General features: G+C 37.6%; 1 protein-coding gene across 1 annotated transcript in view; it reads right to left on the bottom strand.

Moving 5' to 3' along the window:
* Nucleotides 1-1,698: 1,698 nt before the first annotated feature.
* The window catches only part of cnksr3 (cnksr family member 3), a 34,755-nt gene continuing 11,657 nt past the window's right edge, over nucleotides 1,699-24,796 (bottom strand). Inside the window, exons 3-13 of the mRNA XM_079375543.1 lie at nucleotides 18,609-18,811; nucleotides 15,501-15,588; nucleotides 14,073-14,114; nucleotides 12,638-12,757; nucleotides 12,484-12,543; nucleotides 12,257-12,325; nucleotides 8,328-8,474; nucleotides 6,349-6,473; nucleotides 4,954-5,141; nucleotides 3,976-4,062; nucleotides 1,699-2,412 (exon numbers count right to left, since the gene is read on the bottom strand). Coding sequence (XP_079231669.1) covers nucleotides 2,120-2,412; nucleotides 3,976-4,062; nucleotides 4,954-5,141; nucleotides 6,349-6,473; nucleotides 8,328-8,474; nucleotides 12,257-12,325; nucleotides 12,484-12,543; nucleotides 12,638-12,757; nucleotides 14,073-14,114; nucleotides 15,501-15,588; nucleotides 18,609-18,811 — 1,422 coding nt within the window. The 3' untranslated portion in view covers nucleotides 1,699-2,119. The remainder of the gene's footprint in view (nucleotides 2,413-3,975; nucleotides 4,063-4,953; nucleotides 5,142-6,348; nucleotides 6,474-8,327; nucleotides 8,475-12,256; nucleotides 12,326-12,483; nucleotides 12,544-12,637; nucleotides 12,758-14,072; nucleotides 14,115-15,500; nucleotides 15,589-18,608; nucleotides 18,812-24,796) is intronic.

Consider the following 24,796-nt stretch of genomic DNA (forward strand, 5'->3'; position numbering starts at 1 on the left):
AAGGTTTTATTTTTATGTAGAATTCGTTGGATTATATATTTAAATGTGATATTTTTATTTATATTTTACGTATAAAACCTGGGAATGAATAGATTTAAACACTTACACTTTTTTAAATATGCAAATCTCTCCAATAAATCAGATTTTTCAAATTTCAGATGTTTTTTTTTTTGGCTTTCTGAGCCGCGAGCGCCCTCTGGAGGAAGACCATAAAATATCAGATAGCCCAATGCATTTGTGACCCAGGATGTCAATATGCTTTCCATGGATGTATGGTTTGTTATGATCGGACAATATTTGGCTGAGATACAACTATTTAAACTGGAATCTGAGGGTGCAAAAAAATCTAAATATTGAGAAAATTCCCTTTAAATTTGTTCAAATGAAGTTCTTAGCCATGCATATTACTGATCAAAAATGAAGTTTTGATATATTTACAGTAGGAAATTTACTAAATATCTTCATCGAACATGATCTTTACTTAATATCCTAATGATTTTTGGCATAAAATAAAAATGGATAATTTTGACCCATGCAGTGTATTTTTGGCTATTGCTACAAATATACCCCGGCGACTTAAGACTGGTTGTCACATTTGCCCCGCACAAGAATCTATGGTATGATGGGGATTTTTCCATTTAGCATTCTTTATTAATAGTGTTTGACAACATAAAGGAGTATCAAGTAGTATCCTATCTTACTCAAAACTAATGACTTGTGTTACAGCAGATGGTTTTAAGACCACCCACTTGTTAATAACAGTTTGTTTGCATCTGAAACGGTTGAAAGGATTCAAGCATGAATAACACTCACAACAGAAGACCATTTATATGATCTAAGACAGTTAGTAATTTGCACACTGAAATGCGAGTTAGTACATAAAATAAAAAAGATTTCAGACTTTATTATTGTGCTACTGTAGCATACACGTCACACTATGCTATGGCAAAATATACTCACTCGGCTCTGTGTTACTGAGAACTGAATTTAGAATTTTGACACTTTCCTGAATTTGGTAGTAAATGCCATGCATTTATGAATCTAATATGAATTAGAAATATGTCACTTTTGATCAATTAAATGCATCCTTACTGAATACAGGTATTAATTTCTTAAAACAAATATTACTGACCTAAAAAAAAAAAAAAAAAAAAAAGATTGTTAATTTGAAGTGAGTTTTTTTTCTAATCAGAATAAAATATATTCTACTTATTAACCATAATTAATAGTACTGTCAAACGCATCCAAAATAAGTTTTTGTTTACATAATATATGTGTAATGTATATATTTATTATGTATATATAAATACAAACACATGCATGTATATATTTAAGAAAAATATGGTATGTATATATTTATTTATAATATAAAATTTAATAATATAAATATATAAATGTATATACAATATATAAATATTTTCTAAATATATACTGTATGTGTGTTTTTATATATACATACAAAAACGTTCATTTTGGATGCAATTAATCGTGATTTATCATTTGACAGCACTAATAATTAGTCAAATTTCCTTGGACCTTTGAAATTTCATTAGATTGCATTTCAGTAAATTCCACTTCCTGTCATTCCAAATCCATTTCTACTTCCTGCGGGGAGTGACCAAATGGATTCACATTTACACTCATGTATTAAAAGGGAGTCAATTTTGAAGCAAACATTTTGAATTTCACAAAAACTTTCTTGCCTTACACCAGTGTGCACATTTATTTCAAAAGAAATGTTCTTATTAAAAAAAAAAACTCTTGCATGTACAGTATATTTCTTTTTCTCATTTCAGAGATAACATATCTTTAACTTACCTAAAGCATATGTTTAAAAAAGCCATTTATTAAGTGGGAAATATGCTGGAGCTGTATCTATAATATACAATATATGCACAAAATTAAATACCTTATTGATAACACAGTTCCAAGTCCTTTTAAAGACCTGATTTATCAGAGAAAGAGTTTTCAGTAGTGTCCTTAATGCTGAAGAAACCTTAAATAAAGTAACAGGTGTTTCACTGAGGATGTCTTTAATACTGGCCCAACTGAATTTCAACAGGTCCTGTGGAGCGTTCTGGATCTGAAGTGATAATACTGCAGACGAGCAGCAAGGCGTTCAGTGTGTGAGCAGCTTGAGTCGGGCGATCCAGCTGCTCAGCAGTGAGGGTTCTGAGGGGGGTCTCTTGGAAGATTTGGCTGCAGGTTTCCGAGCCACAGCCTCCTGGTAGGGTATGGTGGCGCTGTTGTGTAGGTCTGCGTTGATAAAGCACTGGCTGCCGCGGATGTGGTCGACTCCTCGGATGAGTTGCCGTTCTCCTGTGCGGCGGTAGGGCAGCGGGTAACAGGGCGACTCTTCTGAGATGGTGGGGATCTGTTCGTTACTCAGATACCTGTGCAAGATCTCATCACCTGAGGACAGACGAGACACATCATGTAAGGATGGAAACACCTTTTATGAGAGCTGTTTAACATAACTGAAAACCTTTGATGGCATTCTTAAACTGTTCAGGGACTGTGGCAAGAGTCAATCTAATTGGCTGACTTATGTGGAACCAAAGTCATTTTTATAATGTAAAAGCTGTATATTCTGCTTTGTTTTCATAGCTCGATTTACTATTACCAATACCATTTTGTAACCCTGTAGGAAAAGAAAATATCTTCAAATTTTTCATACTGCACTAGTTAATTTAATTTGTCCACTATGCCCAACAGTGTACATTACAAGAAAACAAAGTGTTTTTCTCTATTATTACTTTATCATAGGCATGAATTTCCCCCCCATCACAGTGTAATTTCCAGAACATCTAAAAAGATATATTGCATGATGGACACCATTGACACTTTTTCCTAATTTGACAAAATTAAAGTTTTTTAAAACGACACAATTATTTAGATTTTTGCTTGTTTTCTTTTCATCGTAAGCACACTCTACTCTCACACTGTTATCTTCTTCAATAAACAAACTTTATATATATATATATATATATATATTCTTTTATTTTTTAAAAATAAAAATATATATATTTTAAAATAATTTTTTTTATTTAAAAAAAAAAAAGTTGCAAAAATTTTCAGTGCATTGGAAATAACACCACACATGTGGGATAGTCCCAATTTAGAAAAAAAAATAATATTAGAGTTTTAATATTATAATGTTAATATTACTCTTTTTTTTTTTTTAAGTTCTCATACAATTTTAAACAATCATTTGAAATATAGCAAAATATATAAATCTGTATATTTAACTCATATATAATTAAATCAAGCAAAAGAAACCCACAATTATGTCCATAAGATAATCAAAACGTATTCTGTACACATCAGTCTGTAATTGTATATGGTGCCATTGATTACAGGTTTAAGGTTTGGTCATGTTTATGATGAGCAAATGTTCATGGCTGAAATCCAGTCGTTTTTATAGTAATCTACACAATAAGGAAATTTGAAGATTTTTCCAGACAGATTTCCAGCGGAAAGCTGCTTGTTTTGAAAGTAACTTTTATGTGAGCTGTGCTTCATACATCGCTAGACTTAGAGGTTTTTGCCTGCAATATTTCACTGAAAACTTGCTAATGTGACAAGTTTAAGTTACAATGTGGAATTTTTACAGATTTATGCTCTGGCTCTGCCAGACTATGGATCAAGCAACAAAGTTAAAAAAAAATCATGATGCAACATGATAACTTGCTTTTGACTAGCTATGATAACAGGCATTCTTCAGTAGCAACAAGAAAACATCTCTACATCTGTTTATAGTCTGTAAAAAACATTGCACGTTTACTGATGAACTATGGGTATACAGAGGTCACCCCTTGAGCTACTGACATACAGAGACAAAAATGCAATGCAACAGCGTTATCTGACCTTTGTCTGCTCCTTCCAATGTAATTGGGCTCGTGAAATGTTTACGCTGACAGCTGGAGATTAACTCGCTTCAGCGGTAGTTTACACACAGGCAGGTGTTGCACTTACCTTTCCGTCCAAGAGCCCAGGGTCTGGAGGGGGAGTCCGAGACGCCCAGGCAAGTGTCTACAGGCATGGACATGGGACGTGGCTTCCCTAAAGCACATGCACAATGAAATAATCAGTCTAATTGAGTCTTTAAAGGCTCAGAGTGAAAAGGAAGCAGACGTCATGGAACCATATGAATCTCCTCTTTAATTTCTGTGCAGGTTTTATTTGAGTTTGTTTTGAAGCTTTGTTCACAATGCATTCAAATGCCACATAGTTGACTAAAGAGCTTTATTAAAAACTTCATGTTGTCGTATGGACAATCAGTCAGTAATGCAACCCAGCTTTGTTTTGAACAAACTTTTTTTCCAGTAACGTTAATAGAGCGTTCATTCAAAGTCATCTGTGCTTTACTAATGTTCTCAAAACATCAGCACATGTTTATTTAATTTATGGAATGTTTTATTTTGAAATGTTTAATGTTTTTTTAAATGTTACTACAGTGTTGTCAAACGATTAATCGTATCTAAAATAAAAGTTTTTGTTTACATAATATATGTGTGTACTGTGTATATTTATTATGTATATATAAATACACTCACATTCAGTATGTATTTAGAAAATATCTACATGTATTTACATGTATATATTTATATTCATATAATTAAATTTATATATAAATATAACATTTTTTAAATATATACATGCATGTGTGTCTACTTGTTTCAGATCGTTCAGAGGACATTCAAAGGTAACGTTCCCTTAATGTTTGGAAAATTATAAACTGGAATGCTCTCTTAATGTTCGCATAACAAAAAACATTTTTAAAACATTTAAAAAAACTTGACTTTTGAATGATCAGAAAGCATTCAGTTTAAAAACACAAATTTTGCTGTCTGAAGAAAATCATAACAATCACAATCGTAACAATCGAGTTATCAGTGCGGCTGCTTTGGTGATGTTACAAAATAAAGTCATGTAGGTTGAACAGGTACAGACCTCTAGATGGGGTCCGCTGTCTCAGTCGTGCTTGTGGGATGGCGACCTCAGCTGGGTTTACGCTAGGTTTGCTGTTGTAGTCGCTGATATTTGAACGCCGTCTACTAGCTAAATCCAGAGATGAGTTGGGCGACTCTGAACCTTTTGGTCTCATCTTTACTCCTGCATATTCGCTCATCTCTGCATCCCTACACACACACAGAGATAAAGAAAGTTTGTATTTATGATTTCGGAAGTCATAATTTTGACCTCAGGTGTGTTCAAGTCACTTTGGCCAAAGCAAGATGCACCTTTTCTATGAAAAATCCAGCAAGATTTCTACAACTCCGCTTCTACAAAATGATGAATAAAGAATGTGCATCAGGAGTGTTTTTTTCTTTTTATTCAATTTATGAAGGTGCGGTAAATTGAATCATTACTGTATATATTCTACCGTAACCAGGGGTGACGATGGAGGGGGGCCACCCGAGGGGGAAATGCGGTTTCTATCGAGGAGAATGCGGTTTCTACCGATGGGGAACCCCCCTGGAACACGATTTACCGAAAGGATCTGTACGGAGGGGGACACCCCTCCTCCCCGGACTGCGATCACGATTTCTGACGAGGGGGACAAACTCCCCACCGCGGGGTCCCGAGTGAATATGCTGTCCAGGGGACCCAAGAAACCATAGAGGTGCCCCTGACCGTAACTGTATACAAATGTCAAATTTTATACTTGCAACTTAGCTAGTTTTATTGCAAATGAAAAAAAGTTATGACGCTGCATCTAATGCATCCAACACGTCACCAACTTGAAAAATCCATGCTTAGAGAAAGTTTGGAGTCTCACACTTGTAATTACGACTTTGTGGCGGCAGTTATGTGCATTTAACTCATTAATATGATTGTTTCTTTCATGGCTTGAATGCACCAATAGTTTAGATAGCTTAGCAAAATGCTAACATAAAACTACTGGAATCAAGCACATTGTACACTTCAGTACGCTAAGGTATGCATACAGTACACGTGGCGTAAATTTCGTCACCAGTATAGTGCCTGCATAGTGTAACCAATTTTTCTAAATATTCTGTACGGTAAGGTTGCATGTGCGGCTTGATTTTTTTTTCACCATGCAGTGAGATGGAACAAATACAACTAACTACTGAAAACAGCAAAAATTTAGATGGCCACATGTATGAGACATATAAGTCAATCATAAATTCTGGAGAGAAATAGCGCAGACACTGGACAATGATGGAATGATGGTGTTGCATACATGGCAAAACTGAAGTATAATTTGGACTAAGTGAGCATAATTTGTAATGTACTGCAAGGCAGATCACTGTTTTGGAACAGAGCCACAGAGTAATTGATTTAATATGAAGGAGATACGTTATCAGAGAAACAGATACTGACCGTGGGCTGTATGGCATGGAAGGAGGAGGAGGAATATAGAGATCTAAAATTGCAGATTTCTCCGGACGCTTGATTTGCACAGGATTTCTGGATGACTGGGCGGCAGGAGGCACATACGATGGGCTCTAAAACAAACAAAATTATTACTCCCTCGTTCTGCCTGGTTTAAGATATATTTACATATGATAGCTGTGAAGAAACCCTTGTTAAATTACATCTTATATAATCTTTTAAATGAGATTAGTTGGATCACAGAGCTTTTCATTTTTACTAAATCTGAATCCACAGACCTTTGATCTCAACAGTAAATCACTACATTAAGACACTTTGTACTCAAGTATTTTTTTTCTTCTCAAGGACCTGCTTTATTTTGTGAGACATGCCCATTTTTGTTGAAAGTAGACTTTCTTTAAGCCTTTAATTAGAGACTTTGCTAGGGCAAGAATGGACATAAATCCACATCATTTCAAGAGTACTGTTTTACTTTTGAAGAAAGAACCAATAGTAGGCTTTTTACTCAGTAAGTTCCTGTATGGATTATATGAATTGGATAAACCGATATTAAGGACATTTGTTGGCAAACTTTCGTTCATTGAAAGGTTCATTATGTAAACTAGATTTTTACACTTCCTGAAATGTGCTTGTTTGTGCAAAACCTGCCACCATAATGCTTATGCTTATGGATAGTTGTCATTTTTAGGCAAAACTCTTTTAAAAGTAACAGCACACCACTCCTAAATAAACAGCCTGATTTGTAATAGCATTCATGTTCATAACACAAATCAAAATGTCTCTTTATCATGGATTTTTTTTAACATTAATAATGTTTTTTCATTGAAGGACATTTTTTCTTGTTTTTCTTGAGCTGTGGTCTACAGTCTGACCTTTAAAAGAATAGCGAGGTGTTTGGGAGAGTCCATATGGACTAATATTAGCTACAGTATTTCTGAAATCAATGGCTGTGTGACATTTGGACCGGGAGTTTAATCAGGTGGAAACACACATCCTGATGTGAAACCCTGCTGCTGGTCCAGCAATCTTAACCTCTATTAATCAACATAAGTCAGCTGTGGAAGATGTGTGACATCAACATGCATTTTCAAAGGCAAGTTAACGTGTGTGTGTGTGTGTGTTCATTGTTTTAGTTCTGCAACACCCATGCAAAGCCATCCACTCATGTTGAAACAATGAACAAAGTTCATGGAATTTGTCCAAATGTGAAACACAGAAACAGTAGAAAAGGCCTCACAAGCTGTCATTTGCATACAAATATCTACAAACATACTACTACAAACTAGTCTACACTAGTGTTCAAAAGTTTGGGGTTGATAAGATACCAAGGCTGCTTGTGTTTATTCAAAACGTGGCCTAATGGTTAGAGAGTCTGACTCGTAATCGAAAGGTTGCGGGTTCGAGTCCCCGGCCGGCAGGGATTGTAGGTGGGGGGAGTGAATGTCCAGCGCTCTCTCCACCCTCAATACCACGACTGAGGTGCCCTTGAGCAAGGCACCGAACCCCCAATTGCTCCCCGGGCGCTGCAGCATGGCTGCCCACTGCTCCGTGTGTGTGTGTGTGTGTGTGTGCATTTGTTCACTACTCACTGCTGTGTGTGTGCACTTGGATGGGTTAAACGCAGAGCACCAATTTCGAGTATGGGTCACCATACTTGACAATACGTCACGACTTTACTTTTTTACTTTATATAGTAAAAACAGTGATATTGTGAAATATTATAAAAAAAAAAAAAAAACTGGTTTCTGTTTGAATATATAATAAAACGTACTTTATTTCTGTGATGCAAAGCTGAATTTTGAGCATCATTACTCCCATCTTGAGTGTCACATGATCATTCAGAAATCATTCTAATATGCTGATTTGGTGCTCAAAAACATTTCTTTGAAACAGTTGTGCTGCTTAATTTTTTTTTTTCAGACAAAAGCTTTCTGAGAGGTTAAACTATAGGAGAATGAGGGCAGTACCTGGACGACAGGGGGTCTCCAGCGCATGTTTTTCAGGGGTGCTGGTGTGAAGCCGCAGGTTCCTGATGGTCTTTTCTTCACCATCAGTGTCACATTCTGAGGATCTTCTCTGAGCTTTTCCACCAGATTCTTCAACTGCCAGCCCACCTGAGAAGAAAGCAGTACATCTGTTTATGGGTGACTCGTAATTGTAATCGTAATTGCTCTCGTAATTTCTCATGATTGCATATATCTTATTTTCTTCAGTAAATAACTGTGTTTTTCACAGTTGCAACTGTATTTCTCATAAATGTGATTTTTGTCTCAACGTAAGTTTTTTTTTTAAATAGCATTTTTAAATGTTATTTTATTCATTTTAAACTTTAATTCACACAAAGAGATAAAGGCCTGCTTTCACAGACTGGGCTTATCTTAAACCAAGACTAGGCCTTAGTTAAATTAAAAGTTTTTAAGCAGCTTCTATTAAAAATGCCTTAGAAGAAAACGTTACAGGTGTGCATCTTGAGACACAATAATGGCTCTGACATATTTTAAGATAAGTCAGAGCAAGATATTTTTAGTTGAGGCAGCTCAAACATGCATTTTAGTCTGGGACTAGCCTTAAGTCTTGTCTGTGAAACCGGAGGAAAGTGTTTTCTAAATCATTTTTTTCTAAAAAGCTAAATAAAAATATACTTTAATGTAATTTCTATTGAAATGTGTATGTCACCTACTGAAATAAATTCAATTGTAATATCAAACAAGACACTACAGTTACAATTATAATTACTGTAAGTACTTTTAATGTGCTGTAGTATATTAGTGAAGACATTAAAATAATTGTACTTCTTTAAAACATGACAAAAGATCATTGCAACAAAGATTTAGCAAAATTAAAACTTTTAATTTGACATTACAAAGTACATGTTTTAAAAATCGAGCGTTAGCGTCAATTCTGGCAGGTCACGTGAGTCAAGCTTGCATCAGCTGATCACATCTACCTATAGGAATACGACACCTATTGCGGCATTCCTATATAAGCTCTATTCAGTTTGAATCGGCAGCTTTTCCCGCTTGCTCAGGAGCAAATTAGCTGATTTTTTGGGCCGATTTTCTCTTTTTTTCCTTTTATATCAAAAGAGAGTTTGCGTAAATGGTTATTGCAGGGCACTAGATAGTAATAGTAGTAGTAGTAGTAGCCTAATTCATAGTAATAATACATGGCTCAAAACTTAAGCACCTTCTCAAAACAGTTCTGAAGCATGCTTTTTTGTTTATGTTTGCTGACAGACACCAGTGTTTCCCGCATACTAGCAAATGCAAGTTGATTCTCTGCCAGCAGGAGGCGCTGTTGGAGCGTGATATAGCTGTTTCCTCGGTAACGACTGTAATCAAATAAGCGCTACTTTATCAGCCATTACAGGAAAGACCAAATGAAAATTGACATCAAAGCTTTTCTGAAGAAAACGGACGGTTCTTTTAAAAGATACATTCATATAAAAACACCCGCGCAGCATTTTATTCAACGAAGTACAAGCCTTTTGGAAAATCTATTTGTAGCGGTCAGTTTTGATATTGTGACAAGCCGCCACAAATAAATGTATACACTGGGCACTGCTATAAGACAAATTGCCATAATATAAGTGATAGTAAAACAAAACAAAAAAAAATAAAAATATTAGCGGTGAAATGTCGCCCGATTACGTCAAACGTCATAAGCTCACTGGATGTCGTGATGACAACAAATGTCATGAAGGAAAAGTTTCAATATCTCGCCTGCAATTTCGGACCTTCTCCAAAAAGAAAAAATAAATAAATAAACATGATTTACAAGTTTAACGTGAGTTTATCAAAGTAGGAAATATAATTAATGTTCTTGAAATATGAAATAGAAGCGGGTCCGGATTGAATTCCCTCCGGGTCCGGATCCGGACCGGAGTCCGGACTTTGAGAAGCACTGGGCTACATGGTGTTGCCTAAACTTCGGCTATTGACCATATGCTGTAGCTACTGCAATAAAGGGGCATGCTGCTCTTCTCAGCTGCTTATTAAAGAAGAGCACCCCTTCGCTGCTTCTCTTCTTCTTAAAGGGCATGCTGCCCCAGTCTATGCTATTTCAGAAGGTATTTGCTTAAAGCTGTTAGGGTATAGGGATTTCGCTTGCTTTTAGGGCTTATCTAGTGCTCAGTATCATGTTTGTTGCTAGACCTGCTTGTTGCTTTAAACTATTGGTGTTACTGCAAGTGCTGGTACTTCGTTAAATTTGCAACAGCAAGAAGCTAATGTTTTGCTGTTGTTTAGACCATCTGATTGTTCTCGAAATATGCTGTTGCTTATGGCTCATCTAGTATTGGGACTGCTATTGCCTTAAGTTTCTTGACTACTGCAACATGCTGTGATTTAAGCAAGCAACATGCTTGCTGCAAGCTATCGAGTGTATTGGTAAGGTTTTTTGTCTTTGCTCATGTGGGTTGTCAAGATTGAGGACACGTAACACAACGAGCACAATGTCAGTGGGAGACGACACACTTGTAAACTGATGAGTTGATTTGAGTTGTTATATGCTGTTTTATAGAGTTTTTAAATGGATGCTGAATCTTTTAGGCCAGGTCGAACCGGCGATCTCTTGAACCATTCATGTTTGCTCATATGGCTGCAGTACGCTGTGTTTGCTGCAGATTAGGCTGCCAATTCTAGTGCGTTTTCTGCATCTTTTTCAGGTATTGCATTAAAGGGGCTTGCTGCTCTTCTTAGCTGCTTATAAAGAAGAGCACCCCTTCACTGCCTTCTTCCTGCTGCCCCAGTCTCTGCTATTTTAAGAAGGCTATGCTTCTTTGTGCCATCAGTTGTGGTTTGGGCGGTTCTGGCCTATCGTGTGTTGGGGGGTTCTGGCCTTTCGTTTGTGTTGGGGGGGTTATTATTATTATTATTATTGCTGCTCTCCCTGCTCATTCATGACAGGCTGCATGGATGGACAGGGAGTTTTGCCCAGAACAGAACCATACCGCCAAACCAAACTTTATGCTGAGTATCTATCATTTTGACGATAGTGGTCCTGACAGAAGTGTACTTAAGTGTGTTAAGATAGACAGTCATAAAAGTGTACTCTAAGGGCCAGATTTACTATCAGCTTGCGCCAGCGCAAACCCTCATTTGGCGTTAAAAAACTACTGTCAGGATTTACTAAAGACACACGGTGGGTAATTAGCACTGAAAAGGTGTGGACACAGTTATTTTTGTGACTCACCTTATTGAATATGCATTTGTAGGAGTTTCCCTTTCGATCTGTAAGTTTATGGGAGGAGAGTATTTAAATGACTCACGCAACGCGATTTACTAAGATTTACGATCGTCAATTCACTGTGGCATTATTTATTTATTCACTTTTTAATGCCATGCCAGCATCAAGGCTATTTTCATGGCGATCTCAGAATAAATTACAGTAAATTACAGTAGTTAACCAAGTATGCTAAAGTGCCCTTTACTTTATTAATATTATATTATCTGCAAGCACATTTTGTAATAAATATAAGTGCACAATCTATACAATTACGTGCGCCTCTTTTTCACAAGGATGGACTTTCATAGAAATGAATCGTGGACATAAACAATCATAAATGGGGGAAAGTTGATCCCACTGTAGCTGAGTAAATGTAGTCTGAATAGCTTTATGTTGTACAAACACAAATGGGTCGGCACCAACCCAATGCTTTCTCTGTAAATATGAGGTGAATAAAAACAGCACTGATCCAAAACAATGATAAAGGTGTTCATAACAATATGCTTATCCAAAAGGCCTTTCAGTGCTGAAATATCTCCTGCTCTCTCCCATGGATCAGGTTTCCTCAGTCTAACACAAAAGCTCACCATCTTGCCTCCTTTCACTCTTTTAGGGCAGAACAATTACCCATAATCCTCCTCACTATCACGTGATAGATGAACGGACTCACCACTGTTTGTCTGTTGACTTGTATCACCTCATCGCCTGCATGAATCCTCTGAGTTCTGTCTGCTGGAGACTGAAGGGTGGAACACAAACGGACGTCATGAATCAATTGAAGCAATGCTTTTGAACTCCATTAGTCACAGACTGTGGCTTGAATGATGCTGGACATTGATGCATTAACAGCAAAAAACGAAAAACATGTCAAAGCGATCTGTTGTTCTGTTGACTCACATTTTCCGTGGTTCCGGTGATGACGTGCATCCCATCGTAAGTGGATTTGATATACATTCCCTTTAAAAAATAAGCAAACAATATGCAGTTGTTAAAGCAAAAGGCAAAACAATACCAACAGGGTTTGTGCATACAGTAGGTTGTTGACACTCACCAGTCCCTCGCCTGCTTTGATATTAGTGATGGTGACTTCCTCCAAACAGGTCATTTGACTCTTCAAGGGGTCAGAGGTCATCCTCATGGTGGAATCACAAATGCCAGTCAAAACACGTGACTGAAATGAACAGAAAGATTAATGTTGTGGTTTTTATGATTCATTTGGTCATGAAACTTATCCAGGACTTAGTGACTGAACAACCCAGGCTCATTATGCAAACATATTACGCTGTTTCTTGCATGTTTTGCAGCGTTTTTAAAGAGAAATGTCCAGTGAGTGGTACTAAAACTGATTGTTGTACTACAGCAGTTCGTAAGTGAAATATCCCGTGATTGGTGCAAAAGGGTTAGTGCGTGTTTGAAAAATGTACCACTTACGCCCTACGCTAAACCTAACCGAAAGGGTTAACAAACGCAAACGTATGATAAAAATGCATTTGCTGACACAACCATGATGCCACTTTAGCATGCTTTTACTGTTCTTTAAGCTCTTTTATCATGATTCATTTAACAGGATTCCTACCAGCAAATGCAATGCTGTACCAGGTGGGCTATCGAGCAAGTTTACTATATCAGAATGACATTTGTGATGCACGTCAAATTGCATTTGTTTACTATGTACTAGAGAACAAATGCACACAGTTAGAGATCATTTGCACAAAAGGAGGCGATTCTAGGGGCTTCCAGAAAGATCTGCACTCTGTTAAAGCCAGACATGATGTGCACAGGATAATCTGTTGTACATGCACTGTAGACTGAGGCTGGATGGATGAAATCATGAAGTCAAAGTTAACCTGATTTACTTTAAGGGATAGTTCACCCAAAAAGGAAAACTCTATTTCTTGTTCTTCCAAACTCATATGACTTTCTTTCTTCTGCAAAAAAAGATATTCTGAAGAATGTTTTTGTGCATACAATGGAAGTCAATGGGGTCCAAAACAGCATATTTTGAAGCAATATGGGGGTGACTTATCAAATCCAATAAAAGAATCAAAGGAAGCACCGATTCTATATATTATATCGTGCAACTTATTCTGTTTCACTTGCACACTCTGCATATTAAGCTAAAATACCAGAATTTTGTATGTTATGTTTATTTTAACATTTATTCCAGTGCAATGCCTTGCACCATAGATGTTCATCATAAGTGTTAACCCAATTTATGCTTGTTTTTACAAACAGTCGAAATGATTATATTGCATCTGGAACATTCCTTTAATGGAGATTGTGAGATACTGTTATCTACCACAGGATATCCCAGTGGTTCCTAAGGAAAACATCTCAAACTGAACAATAGAGTTGCATCTCAACACTTAAAATGAACCCAAATGCATCACAGATAACAGCTGAATCTCTGACCTGAGAGGCGTTTAAATGCCTGAATGATAAATACGCTGTGTGTCAAATAACTAGCGACAAGACTTTCTACTTACCACTTCTAATATCTTCTCTTCTATTTCAAACACTGTGCAGTCCTGCAATTAAAAAGGGAGGATTCGCATGAGATGCCACATTATGTTGAGTTCCCACAGGAAAATATGGAATGGTAAACATGAAATCAAAATACCAACGAAAGTATTTAAGAAATGTAATATGAGGATTCAAAATATGGAATGTGCAAACAAATAGATGGAGAAGGGCCTATCGCCAGTGTTTAATTTTGATCTAAAGACAAGTCTGGCAGGATAATTGCTGCAGAGTTTGAGGGTTGCGGTGCTTGAGACTATGAAGAGCAAAAGCAGAGCAGAGACATCGATCACAGTTAGGAGCCGCCCATCCCCACTGAGCTCCGGCTCAGTAAAAACATATGTTTCTCTGTGCTTCAGGAGACATCTGTGTGCTCAAAGAGTTCATCAAGATATACCTTAATACACTACTGTTCAACAGAGGTTGCATTTCATTGATCATGAGACATTTTTACAAATTACTGTTTCTATTTTAATGAAATATTATTTAAATTTTTAGTTTTTCAAATTATCTGACCATAAAGGTTGTTCACACAGGAGACATTTTCTCATGTCCATGTGTTTATCTGTTATGTGGACACGTGTTTAAATGCAGCTAGACATTTTAACTTAATAGAATTTAATTATGAGTCTTGAGAAGCGGTCAGCATGTTTTTTAATGGAAATTTCAAATATAATTTCAATTATATATTCATTTTTTGAAAAAATTTTGTTTTTATAATTTGTATTATTTTTATATGCATATAATATTTTTTACATTTTTATTTATTAGTTTTAGTTTGTTTCATTTCATTTATTTATTTTAGTCTTAGTTATTTTAGCATTTTAATACTTTGTCAACTAGCTAAATTTTTATTTTATTTAAATTAATATTTATTTTATTTCAAGTACAGAAAGTGTTTTTTCTGTTTTTGTTTTAGTTAACGATAATAACCCTGGTTACATATGCATTACATTTAATAACTCTTGTCACAATTTTACTAAAAATTACTATAAGGATAAAAAAAGAAAATGTGCACTCAATAAGAATGTAATAATTAAATTATGAAAGTACTTATAAAATACAAAATCATATTTCAATAAGAAATTATGATTAAATTATTATTTTTAATGGAATTTTTGAACAGTTTAATACAAACTTGGCGAATGAAATTGTGTGCATAGCAACCTGTACTATTTACCTTACAGACCAAATAAAAAATAGTTTTGTTGGGATAAATTGATGTATATAGGTTGGTTGAGTGAAACTACTTAACGCAATTTATATTTTTGCTAGCCATTTTTAGTAACCATTTCAAGTAACCATTTTTGGGTTAACTTTTTTTTTTTCAGTGTGTAGTGAATGTTTGCAAAGCTTTGACTAGGAGATCAACGCTAATGAACACAGTAACAAACCTGCTGGACAGTTGTGGTCAGTTCCAAACAGAGCTGAATGATCTTGTTTTTGGTTGAGGTGAAATCACTGATTCCTGTCAAGGGAGTCCTGCAGACAGAAACAAAGAGAACCAGTGTAACTCATCCAAAAGCTCATGAGATGTTAACACATTTGCAAATTCTGGTATGTGTCGCTTCAAGTCCAAGCGTGCAGTCTATGTATATGTACGTGTGTTTCAGTATGCCAGCAGCTTGCATGACATCATGTGGAAAGATTTAAAGTGTTTTGACTGAACACAAAAACCAAAACAATAGTTGGTGAGACACCTGCCAGTAAAAAATGTGATGCTGAAATTTATTTGAAAACCCTGTCAAGGCCCTCTGTACTACAACCCATATCTAGTATGAAAATACTGTAGAGAGCTAGAACTGTTGCTCTAAATAAGTTCTAAAATGTTTTCCAAACATAAGATTTTGGGTTCACTAGAAATTAAAAATTGTCTTAGCGTTAACAGAACGTTACATGAAGGTTAGCATAACACTGAATTTGTCAGCCTATTAATAATTTATCTTTGCGCAAAAAAAGTATTCTCATATAGCTTCGTAACATTACAGTTGAACCACTGGTGTCACATGGACTATTTCAACGATGTCCTTACTACCTTTCTGGGCCTTGAATGTGGTAGTTGCATTGCTGTCTATTAGCGCTGAAACGATTAGTCGACAAAAAAAAAATTAATTGCTGTCAAGTAGTCATTTGATGACCTAATGTAAGAGCCTGCAATAATGCGGTTTGACCACTGTGGCACTATAGCTCAAGACTGTCATTCAGCCTTCCTGGATGCAATTCAAGAGAAGAAGACACAGCACTTCAGACAGTGTTTCCAAGGCCGTGATTTTCCCGCAATTTTGTTTACTTAAACACTGTTGCCGCAGGTTGTTTATCATGTCCGTGGGTTGAAGCGACCCCAATAACGTGATATTTAGACCCTGGAATGCAAATTTTACCAGGCGAACACCGCCAAAAAATGGAGATGGTCCTCACTGCAGAACACAAGATCCAGGGGGCGTGGTTGGATATAGATCCAACTCCTCCCACCTTACATAGACCTAAACCCACCCATCCCCACCCCTAAACCTACCATCTCCACCCCCTGATCCCTAAACCCGCCCATCCCCACCCCTAAACCTACCATCTCCACCCCCTGATCCCTAAACCCACCCATCCCCACCACTAAACCTACCATCTCCACCCCCTGATCCCTAAACTCACCCATCCCCACCCCTAAACCTACCCGTCTCCACCCCCTGATCCCTAAACCCACCCATCCCCACCCCTAAACCTACCATCTCCACCCCCTGATCCCTAAACCCACCCATCCCCACCCCTAAACCTACCATCTCCACCCCCTGATCCCTAAACCCACCCATCCCCACCCCTAAACCTACCATCTCCACCCCCTGATCCCTAAACCCACCCATCCCCACCCCTAAACCTACCATCTTCACCCCCTGATCCCTAAACCCACCCATCCCCACCCCTAAACCTACCATCTTCACCCCCTGATCCCTAAACCCACCCATCCCCACACCTAAACCTACCATCTCCACCCCCTGATCCCTAAACCCACCCATCCCCACCCCTAAACCTACCATCTCCACCCCCTGATCCCTAAACCCACCCATCCCCACCCCTAAACCTACCCTCTCCACCCCCTGATCCCTAAACCCACCCATCCCCACCCCTAAACCTACCATCTCCACCCCCTGATCCCTAAACCCACCCATCCCCACCCCTAAACCTACCATCTCCACCCCCTGATCCCTAAACCCACCCATCCCCACCCCTAAACCTACCATCTCCACCCCCTGATCCCTAAACCCACCCATCCCCACCCCTAAACCTACCATCTCCACCCCCTGATCCCTAAACCCACCCATCCCCACCCCTAAACCTACCATCTTCACCCCCTGATCCCTAAACCCACCCATCCCCACCCCTAAACCTACCATCTCCACCCCCTGATCCCTAAACCCACCCCTAAACCTACCATCTACACCCCCTAGATGTGGATCCAACCCCACCCCCTAGATCTTTGTTCTGCAGTGAGGGGCTACTGAAAAAAAAATTATTTTACCCCTCCGGAACACAATTTTTACCAGGGGCCCCCCTCGAAATGCGAATGTGCTAGTTTTGGGCTAGTTTTGAGTAGCAATTGGGACGGTTTTGTTGTGAAAACCTGGCAACCCAGCAAACACAGCCGAACCTGAAGCTGCTGAGCAGCGTAAATATATGCTGCACGCTTTCCTCTCAATAATGAAATATACAACAAAAACTGACAGTGGTGAGAAAGCAGCAGTTAAGAATGCATATAATTACAGCGATGCACGAGCTCTGTAGTGAAGTCCAGTCATATCACGTTTATTTATATAGTACTTTCTGCCATAGATAGCCTTAAATTAAGCAGCTTTACAGTTTTAAACTTGAAAAACAGAGTCAGTGTCGCTTTTAGTTGGGAATGACATGAGGTTGTATAATTAATGACAGACTTTTCCATTTTTGGTGAACTAACCCTTTAATTTGAAAGACATTTGAACAATGTTAAAAAAATGTTTTCTCTTGACACTGTGAGAACTTGAAGTCAGGTTTCATTATATTTATATACATATTTAATTTAGAAGCCCTTTAATAATGTTAGCCAAAATTCCTTGTTAGGTGAGTTATTATTCAAATTATTCAAAAGGTTCCCTCAATGTAATTAGTTAGTGCTATTAGTTAGTGTTCAACAGAAAAGAGCAACTCATTCAAGTTTGGAACAAATTGAGTGTGAGTAAATGAATTTCAATTTTTGAGTGAGCTGTCCCAATATTTGTTCCTAACATTTACACATTCTTTGCATAACATTAGCCGAAGCGGTTGGAACATGATTCAAATAAAATCTTAAAAATTCAAATAAACCTACATTTAAGGACATTACATTTTTTTTCTTAATGTCCTGTTAACACTATTTTAAGAACATTTCTTCCAAGCATTCGCACAGCCTTTACATTACGTTAGCCAAAGTGCTTGGAACATTCCTTGTAGGTGAAGTCTGTAAGAGACAGAAGGAGTGTGTAAATCTCACATACCTGTCAAGCCAGGCCAGCATGCCCTTGGCAGCCCCTATCAGCTCCACCACAGCGGTGAGAAACACGTTAGGTGGTTTGTTTGGACTTCCTCCATCATAATTAGGGTTTTTCCTGCGCTCTGACGCACAGTTTTGCAAGTTGTTGGATGCTGCTCGCATCTGACCCACCAGAGTCTTCAAGTTATCCGTCTCCACGCCACAGTTCTGCAACAACAAATAAGCATTTGCATTAGTCATTTTAAATTAAACTACATTTTTCATCTAAAGAAAGCGGGCCTTTTCCATTCAAAGGTCAATGACACAATGCTATGGTATTAGGTGTTACTAAAGTGCTTTTAGCACGTTTCTATGCAATTGCTAGGGTGTTTTGGATGGTTGCTTTCTGAGAGAGACCAATTCCCAGTCTCTAGGAAAAATAGAGAGATAAATCTGTAGATACTCTTGTGAAAAAGAAGTACTTTAGCCTACCTCTAAAAAGAGTACTTCTTATGGAAACTAAATACTTTAAAAATATAAACTTAAAATTATTGGTCCTCATTGACTTCCATAGTATTTTTTTCCTTACTATGGGAGTCAATGGGGATTGTTCGGTTACTCGTATTGTTCCAAATATCTTCTTTTGTGTTTGATATAAACTTAAAATTAATGGTCCATAGTATTTTTTTCCTTACTATGGGAGTCAATGGGGACCATCAATTGTTCGGTTACTCGTATTATTATTCTTTTGTGTTTGACAGAAGAAAGAAACTTAAATAACACGAGGGGAAGTCAATGATGACTGAATTTTCTTTTTTTTGGTGAACTATCATTTCAAGTGTGAACTGAATGTGATGTTTTCAGATGTTAACTGCAATTAATAGCATGTTAACTGCAATTTAAAGAAAATGCATTATAGTTTCAATATTTTCTAAATGCAATTAGCTGAACTTTACAGTGCTTTTTCACCCACTTTCATTGAAATATGGTTAAAGTGTACTGCTGAGCGTTTATGATAAAACTAAAATATACTGTAACAATTTCTATTGAACATGGTATGTAATGTATTTAAACACATTTGTAATGATAAAGTTTTAGTTTACTACATATATTAACTTAAAATATAGTTTTAAATAACACACTACAGCTAAAATGTGTTTGTCAACACATGAAAATAAGTAAAGCAAGTTTATAAGAACATTTAAAAATGTACTTCAAAGTAAAACTTACAAAAATGCACTCTTTAAAAGTGCAATTAAGTGTGTTAGAAAAAGGTCACGGATTTAAAGATTTAAAGTACTCTACAGATGCAGTAAATTGGGGCAAGTTGTCCCATTTTATTGTCAGGCTGAAGTTTAAAACTTAGGGGGTTTTGTCCAAATCCATATCAATAAGTAATAATAATAGTGATGCTGACAGTACCACTAATAAATGCCTGGCTTATCAAACGCTAAGGCAGTTTCCATTTGTGTATCTTCCATACTATCTTCCTTTAGTGATATGAAATGTGAAGTATGTGGTGTTTGTAATGCCATGTGACAGTGGCTGCGGCGCACGGGTCATTCTCACAACCTCTCCAGCTAAAAATCCCATCGCATTCCATCGCACCGGTCAGAGCCGACGCATGAACATGGTCACTGCCTGACTTCAAAGGGATTCCAGAAAACCGTCTCTGCTCTAAACCCAGCCAGACACGGACCGACAGACTGTCTGCATGGACATGAAGTTGGCCAAAAAGTGCACAGACTTTGGCCTGGTCAGCTACAACAACACAGAATACAGGTGCTTGAGGGAATAGCCTCACTGAGTTCAGGAAGGGTGCAGGTGCTCTTCTGGAATCGTCTCCTGTTGTTTTTGTATTACACCGAAGCTTAGCTCTGATGAGTTCATGATGGCTGAATTATTAACGGAATGATAAAGGGAAATCCATTCTCCAGATATTCGTTTCATGCTGTCCTCCTCGAAGATGAGGAGGAAAACTGTGATAGAAATTAAAAGCAGAATCTCTCACAGGCTGTAGGATCGGTTTCATTTTAAACGAACAAGCAATTCATTGTAGCATTTCACATCTAATGAAAATGTTATTTCAATCAAGCTATCTGTTAGCATTGCAATCATCCAATGGCGTTTGGTGTCAAATTTGGTGCCATGTGCGCAAACATGAATATTTTGAAAGCAAATTACCGATTTTTCATTCACCAAAATACCTGAGAGAAATAAATGAGAAGGACAGACGGAGAAGACGCTGAACTTCCACAAAACATTCAGAGAAAGTTGAAATTGTGAGACATACCCCCGGTTTCACAGACAAGGCTTAAGCCTAGTCCTAGACTAAAATGTAAGTCTGAGCTGTTTCAGCTGACATATCCTTGCACTGACTGATCTTAAAACATAGCAGTGCCTTTGTTTTGTCTCAAGTTCCACTAAAGTAATACTTTTTTCTAAGCATGTTTATAAAAATTACTTAAATGTCCTAATTGAACTATGGCCTAATCCTGGCTTAGTCTAAGCCCTGTCTGTGAAACCAGGACATAAAGTCGCAACTGTCACATTTAGCTAAAACCAGGAGAAATATTAAATCGCAATTGTGCAAGAGTCAAAACAAGATATGAACTATTTATTTTTTAATCTGAGGTGAAAACAGGCTCAGCCAACAATGTGTCGTTTAGAAATTAGCTCCCATTCTTCTTTAGGATCATACAAAAATATAAATATAAGGCAAACCATGACAGCATGTTTGGTTATTTAATATTGATAAGTTTGTAGCTGTTTTGAGGAGAAAAACTAGTGTAGTTTTTTTGTATTCGGAAACGGTCTTTTTTTCTTATTGTTGGTGTTAGAAACTGTTCAGACTCATATTGTCCTAAACTATGGTACTTTACCGCTGTGGACCCGAGCCAGAGTTGGGGAGTTTAGCACGTCCTCTAACACTCATGAAAGCGATTTTAAAAATAAACAGAGGCCGGCCAGATACACAGAGTTAAGATGAGGCTGAGTCAATCCGCTGGGCGGAAACTACTGGAACAATGGCGTGACATATTTTCCTGCGCTGGTTACTGTGTGTTTGTGTGTATGGGTTTGTGTGTGCGAGCGCTGGGCGGGGGGCTCTCTGACAGGTGGGTGGGTCACATCTGTTTCCTGCTCTCCAGGAGATATCTTCCAGAACATTCTACCCACTAGAACTGACCTCTCACAAATTCAACACAGCATTGTCTTTTCCAGCCTTCATGCTACAGTTCCTCTGTGGTTCTCTGCTCAGTACCTCCTAGAACAGATGACGCTTAAAAACAAGCGGAAAACCACTGAGGTAAATCTCAACAACATTGTGAACAGCCACCTGGTCTGACAGGTAGAGCTCAAACATCAAACCACACCACAGAGCTTCCGTTTACTGTTTGCTGCAGGCGTGTTCTTTCAAAGAAACACACCTTTTGTACAATTTTTGTACAATTATGGACGGATATAAAGGATTAGTTCACTCATTGTTGTCATTTGCACACTTACATGCTCCAAACCTGTATGCATTTCTTACTTCTTGCATATGATGATGACCAGGTGCTGTCAAACAACAATATTAGTGATATCACTAATACTATTTTATTATAATTTTATACAATTTAGTCTAAACAAATTAAAAATAACAAAAAAAAAGTATTTAAATTGCATAGTTGAAACCACTTTTATTTTTTACAGTGTAGTACTAATTAACCGAATGTGTTTTAAAAACAAAATAACAAGGTTTATATATTTAACATTATTAAATCCAATTTCTTTAAATCTGTATCATCTATATTTTTAACTAACTGAATTGAGTGTAAATCTTACTTGTTTCATTTATGTATTTTGCAATTCAAATTCATAAATCTTAAATTTAGACCTAAACGTATTTTGGAGCTTTTACCCCCGGTTTCAGACCAGGCTTAAGCCTAGTCCCTGACTAAAATGTAAGTCTGAGCTGTTTCATGAAATTAATATTAATTATATTAACAATATATGAATTTAAATCCCACCCCCCTCCAAAAAAAGGGCAATGAATCAAAATGCAAAATGAATCGTATGGACACATTTGTCATATATAGTTATCATAAATATTATATATTTTTACATTTATTGGTAATTTATTTGTATGAGTGTGTGTGTGTGTATAGTGACCAATACTTTTAAATCTAATATTGACAATATTATACTAATATATTGTATACAAAAAAGTATATAAATGTGTCCATATGGCTCATTTTGCCTAATGTCTGTTTGTACTCATGACGTTGAGTAAGTAAAGAGATAACTTTCATTTTTGGGTGAACTATCCCTTTAAGACACATTTGATGTTGCTACACATTGTACTGTATAAGCTTCCTTTCTAAAAGTACCATTTCACGTACAAACAAATTACACAGAGAAATGGCAACAAAACAGAAAGTGTCTCATCAGTGTCTCTTTAGGGTGCAGTCTCCAATTATAAGGTCCAGTGTCAGTCTCCTGTCCTGACACAGAATAGACTCTGAATAGACACAGTGGACACTGTTTATTCCAGCTGACCCTCCCTATTCATATCCTCCACAACATTGTTACAGAGCGGCAGCTAGCACAGCTTCTGCGATAAAAATCAGCACTGTCTACAACTTTGGGTTTGCTAACTGCACACAAACACACACAAACACACACACACACACGGGATTATACAGACAGAACATTCCTCTAGTCCACCATGTGCTTTAAGATGCACTTTGTGGTCATTAATACTGTCTGAATGTAAAAAAAAGAGAGCGGGGGAAATTGAGGAGAAATCTTTGGAAGGAAGTGAGAGAAAACAGCTGATCGGAATGCCTGGGAAATCTCTGCTTTCCTGTTCACGGCAGTCTCCACCTATAACAGAGCTCACGCTCTTCCAGTGTTAGATAAGGGCATTTGTGACAGAATGCTAAGCTAGCTGTGTCCAAACAGTTTTGAACATGATAACAGCTTTATGTGGCCTGATTGACACTAAAACATGACATATTAGAGGGATACAGTATGACTTAATAAAGTTTACTGAATTTACTGAATGATCTGATCATTCAGTAAACAGTACAGAATATATATCTATATATATTGTGGTGGGAGGAGCAAACGACAGACACAGTGGGCGTGGCGTCAGGCCTCGGAGAGGTTTTTATTAAACAATAATAATCGAAATAGTGTCCAAGGGGAAAAAGTGTCCAAAATAAACAGTTTATCTTGGAGTCCTCGCCGTGCTACGGGGTTCGTGAAGGAGGGCAGTGTTCAGAAAGGAAGGGTCCAGGGAAGGGGCGGAGTCCGGTGGCCACACGCGCTCCCCTCTCGGGTCCGGGAGCGAGTGGCGGCGGCTTCTCTCGAGCGGCTTCATCCTACTCCTTGGCCCCCCTGGAGCTTCTGGGGGATTAAACAGCCCGGCATCCTGGCCCGTCAGCCGTCACGGGTGCGGCAGACTTCCGACTCGACGCTCCCTTCCTGGACCTGCGAGGACACCAGCGTGCATGCACGGGGAAGAGACCGGTCTCCCGAGGAGAGGCGCGCTCGGCATTTAAACAGCGGCGGTGATGAGGCTCTATTCACATCAGGTGCGCCTCATGACACGCCGCCAGCCCTAGCTGTTTCAGCGCCCCTCCTCTCTCACACACCCACTCCCGTCGGGAGCCTGGTGAAGGGCGGCGAATACGGGACGGGGTGGTGATGATAATAAGGGGGGAGGCCGCCGACTCGTCACATTATATATATACATATATATATTAGAGCATATATAATGCTGGGTAAATTTCCCACAATTCAATAAACTTAAGGTGGTGAACAGGTGAACAAGTAACTAATATATTTGACTCTTTTGGTCTGCCAAGCCACTTTTACTCAAAATTGCACTAAAATGCAATATTTTAAGCCAACATCTGTATTCTTTCAAAATAATAAGTAAAACAGTTTTTTTTTCTGGAAATCTACGTTGAAGTTGAGCGCATTGCATTGTGCTAAGACATTTTTGCACAAAATTGCATTAAAAATGTTAAACTTTTAAGCTAATAACTATTCTTTCAAAATAAAAATATACATATATTTTTCTACAACAAACATTTAAATTTGTAGTATGCTACATTGTAGTCACATGATCTCAAGCTACTTCATGTGAGCGGTGTCTAGTAACCTTGGACTATTTCGATTATATTGCCATTTTTAATTGACTTTTGTGAAAAATGTCTTAACAGT

This window comes from Barbus barbus (genome assembly GCF_936440315.1).
Source record: "Barbus barbus genome assembly, chromosome: 24".
Lineage (NCBI taxonomy): Eukaryota > Metazoa > Chordata > Actinopteri > Cypriniformes > Cyprinidae > Barbus > Barbus barbus.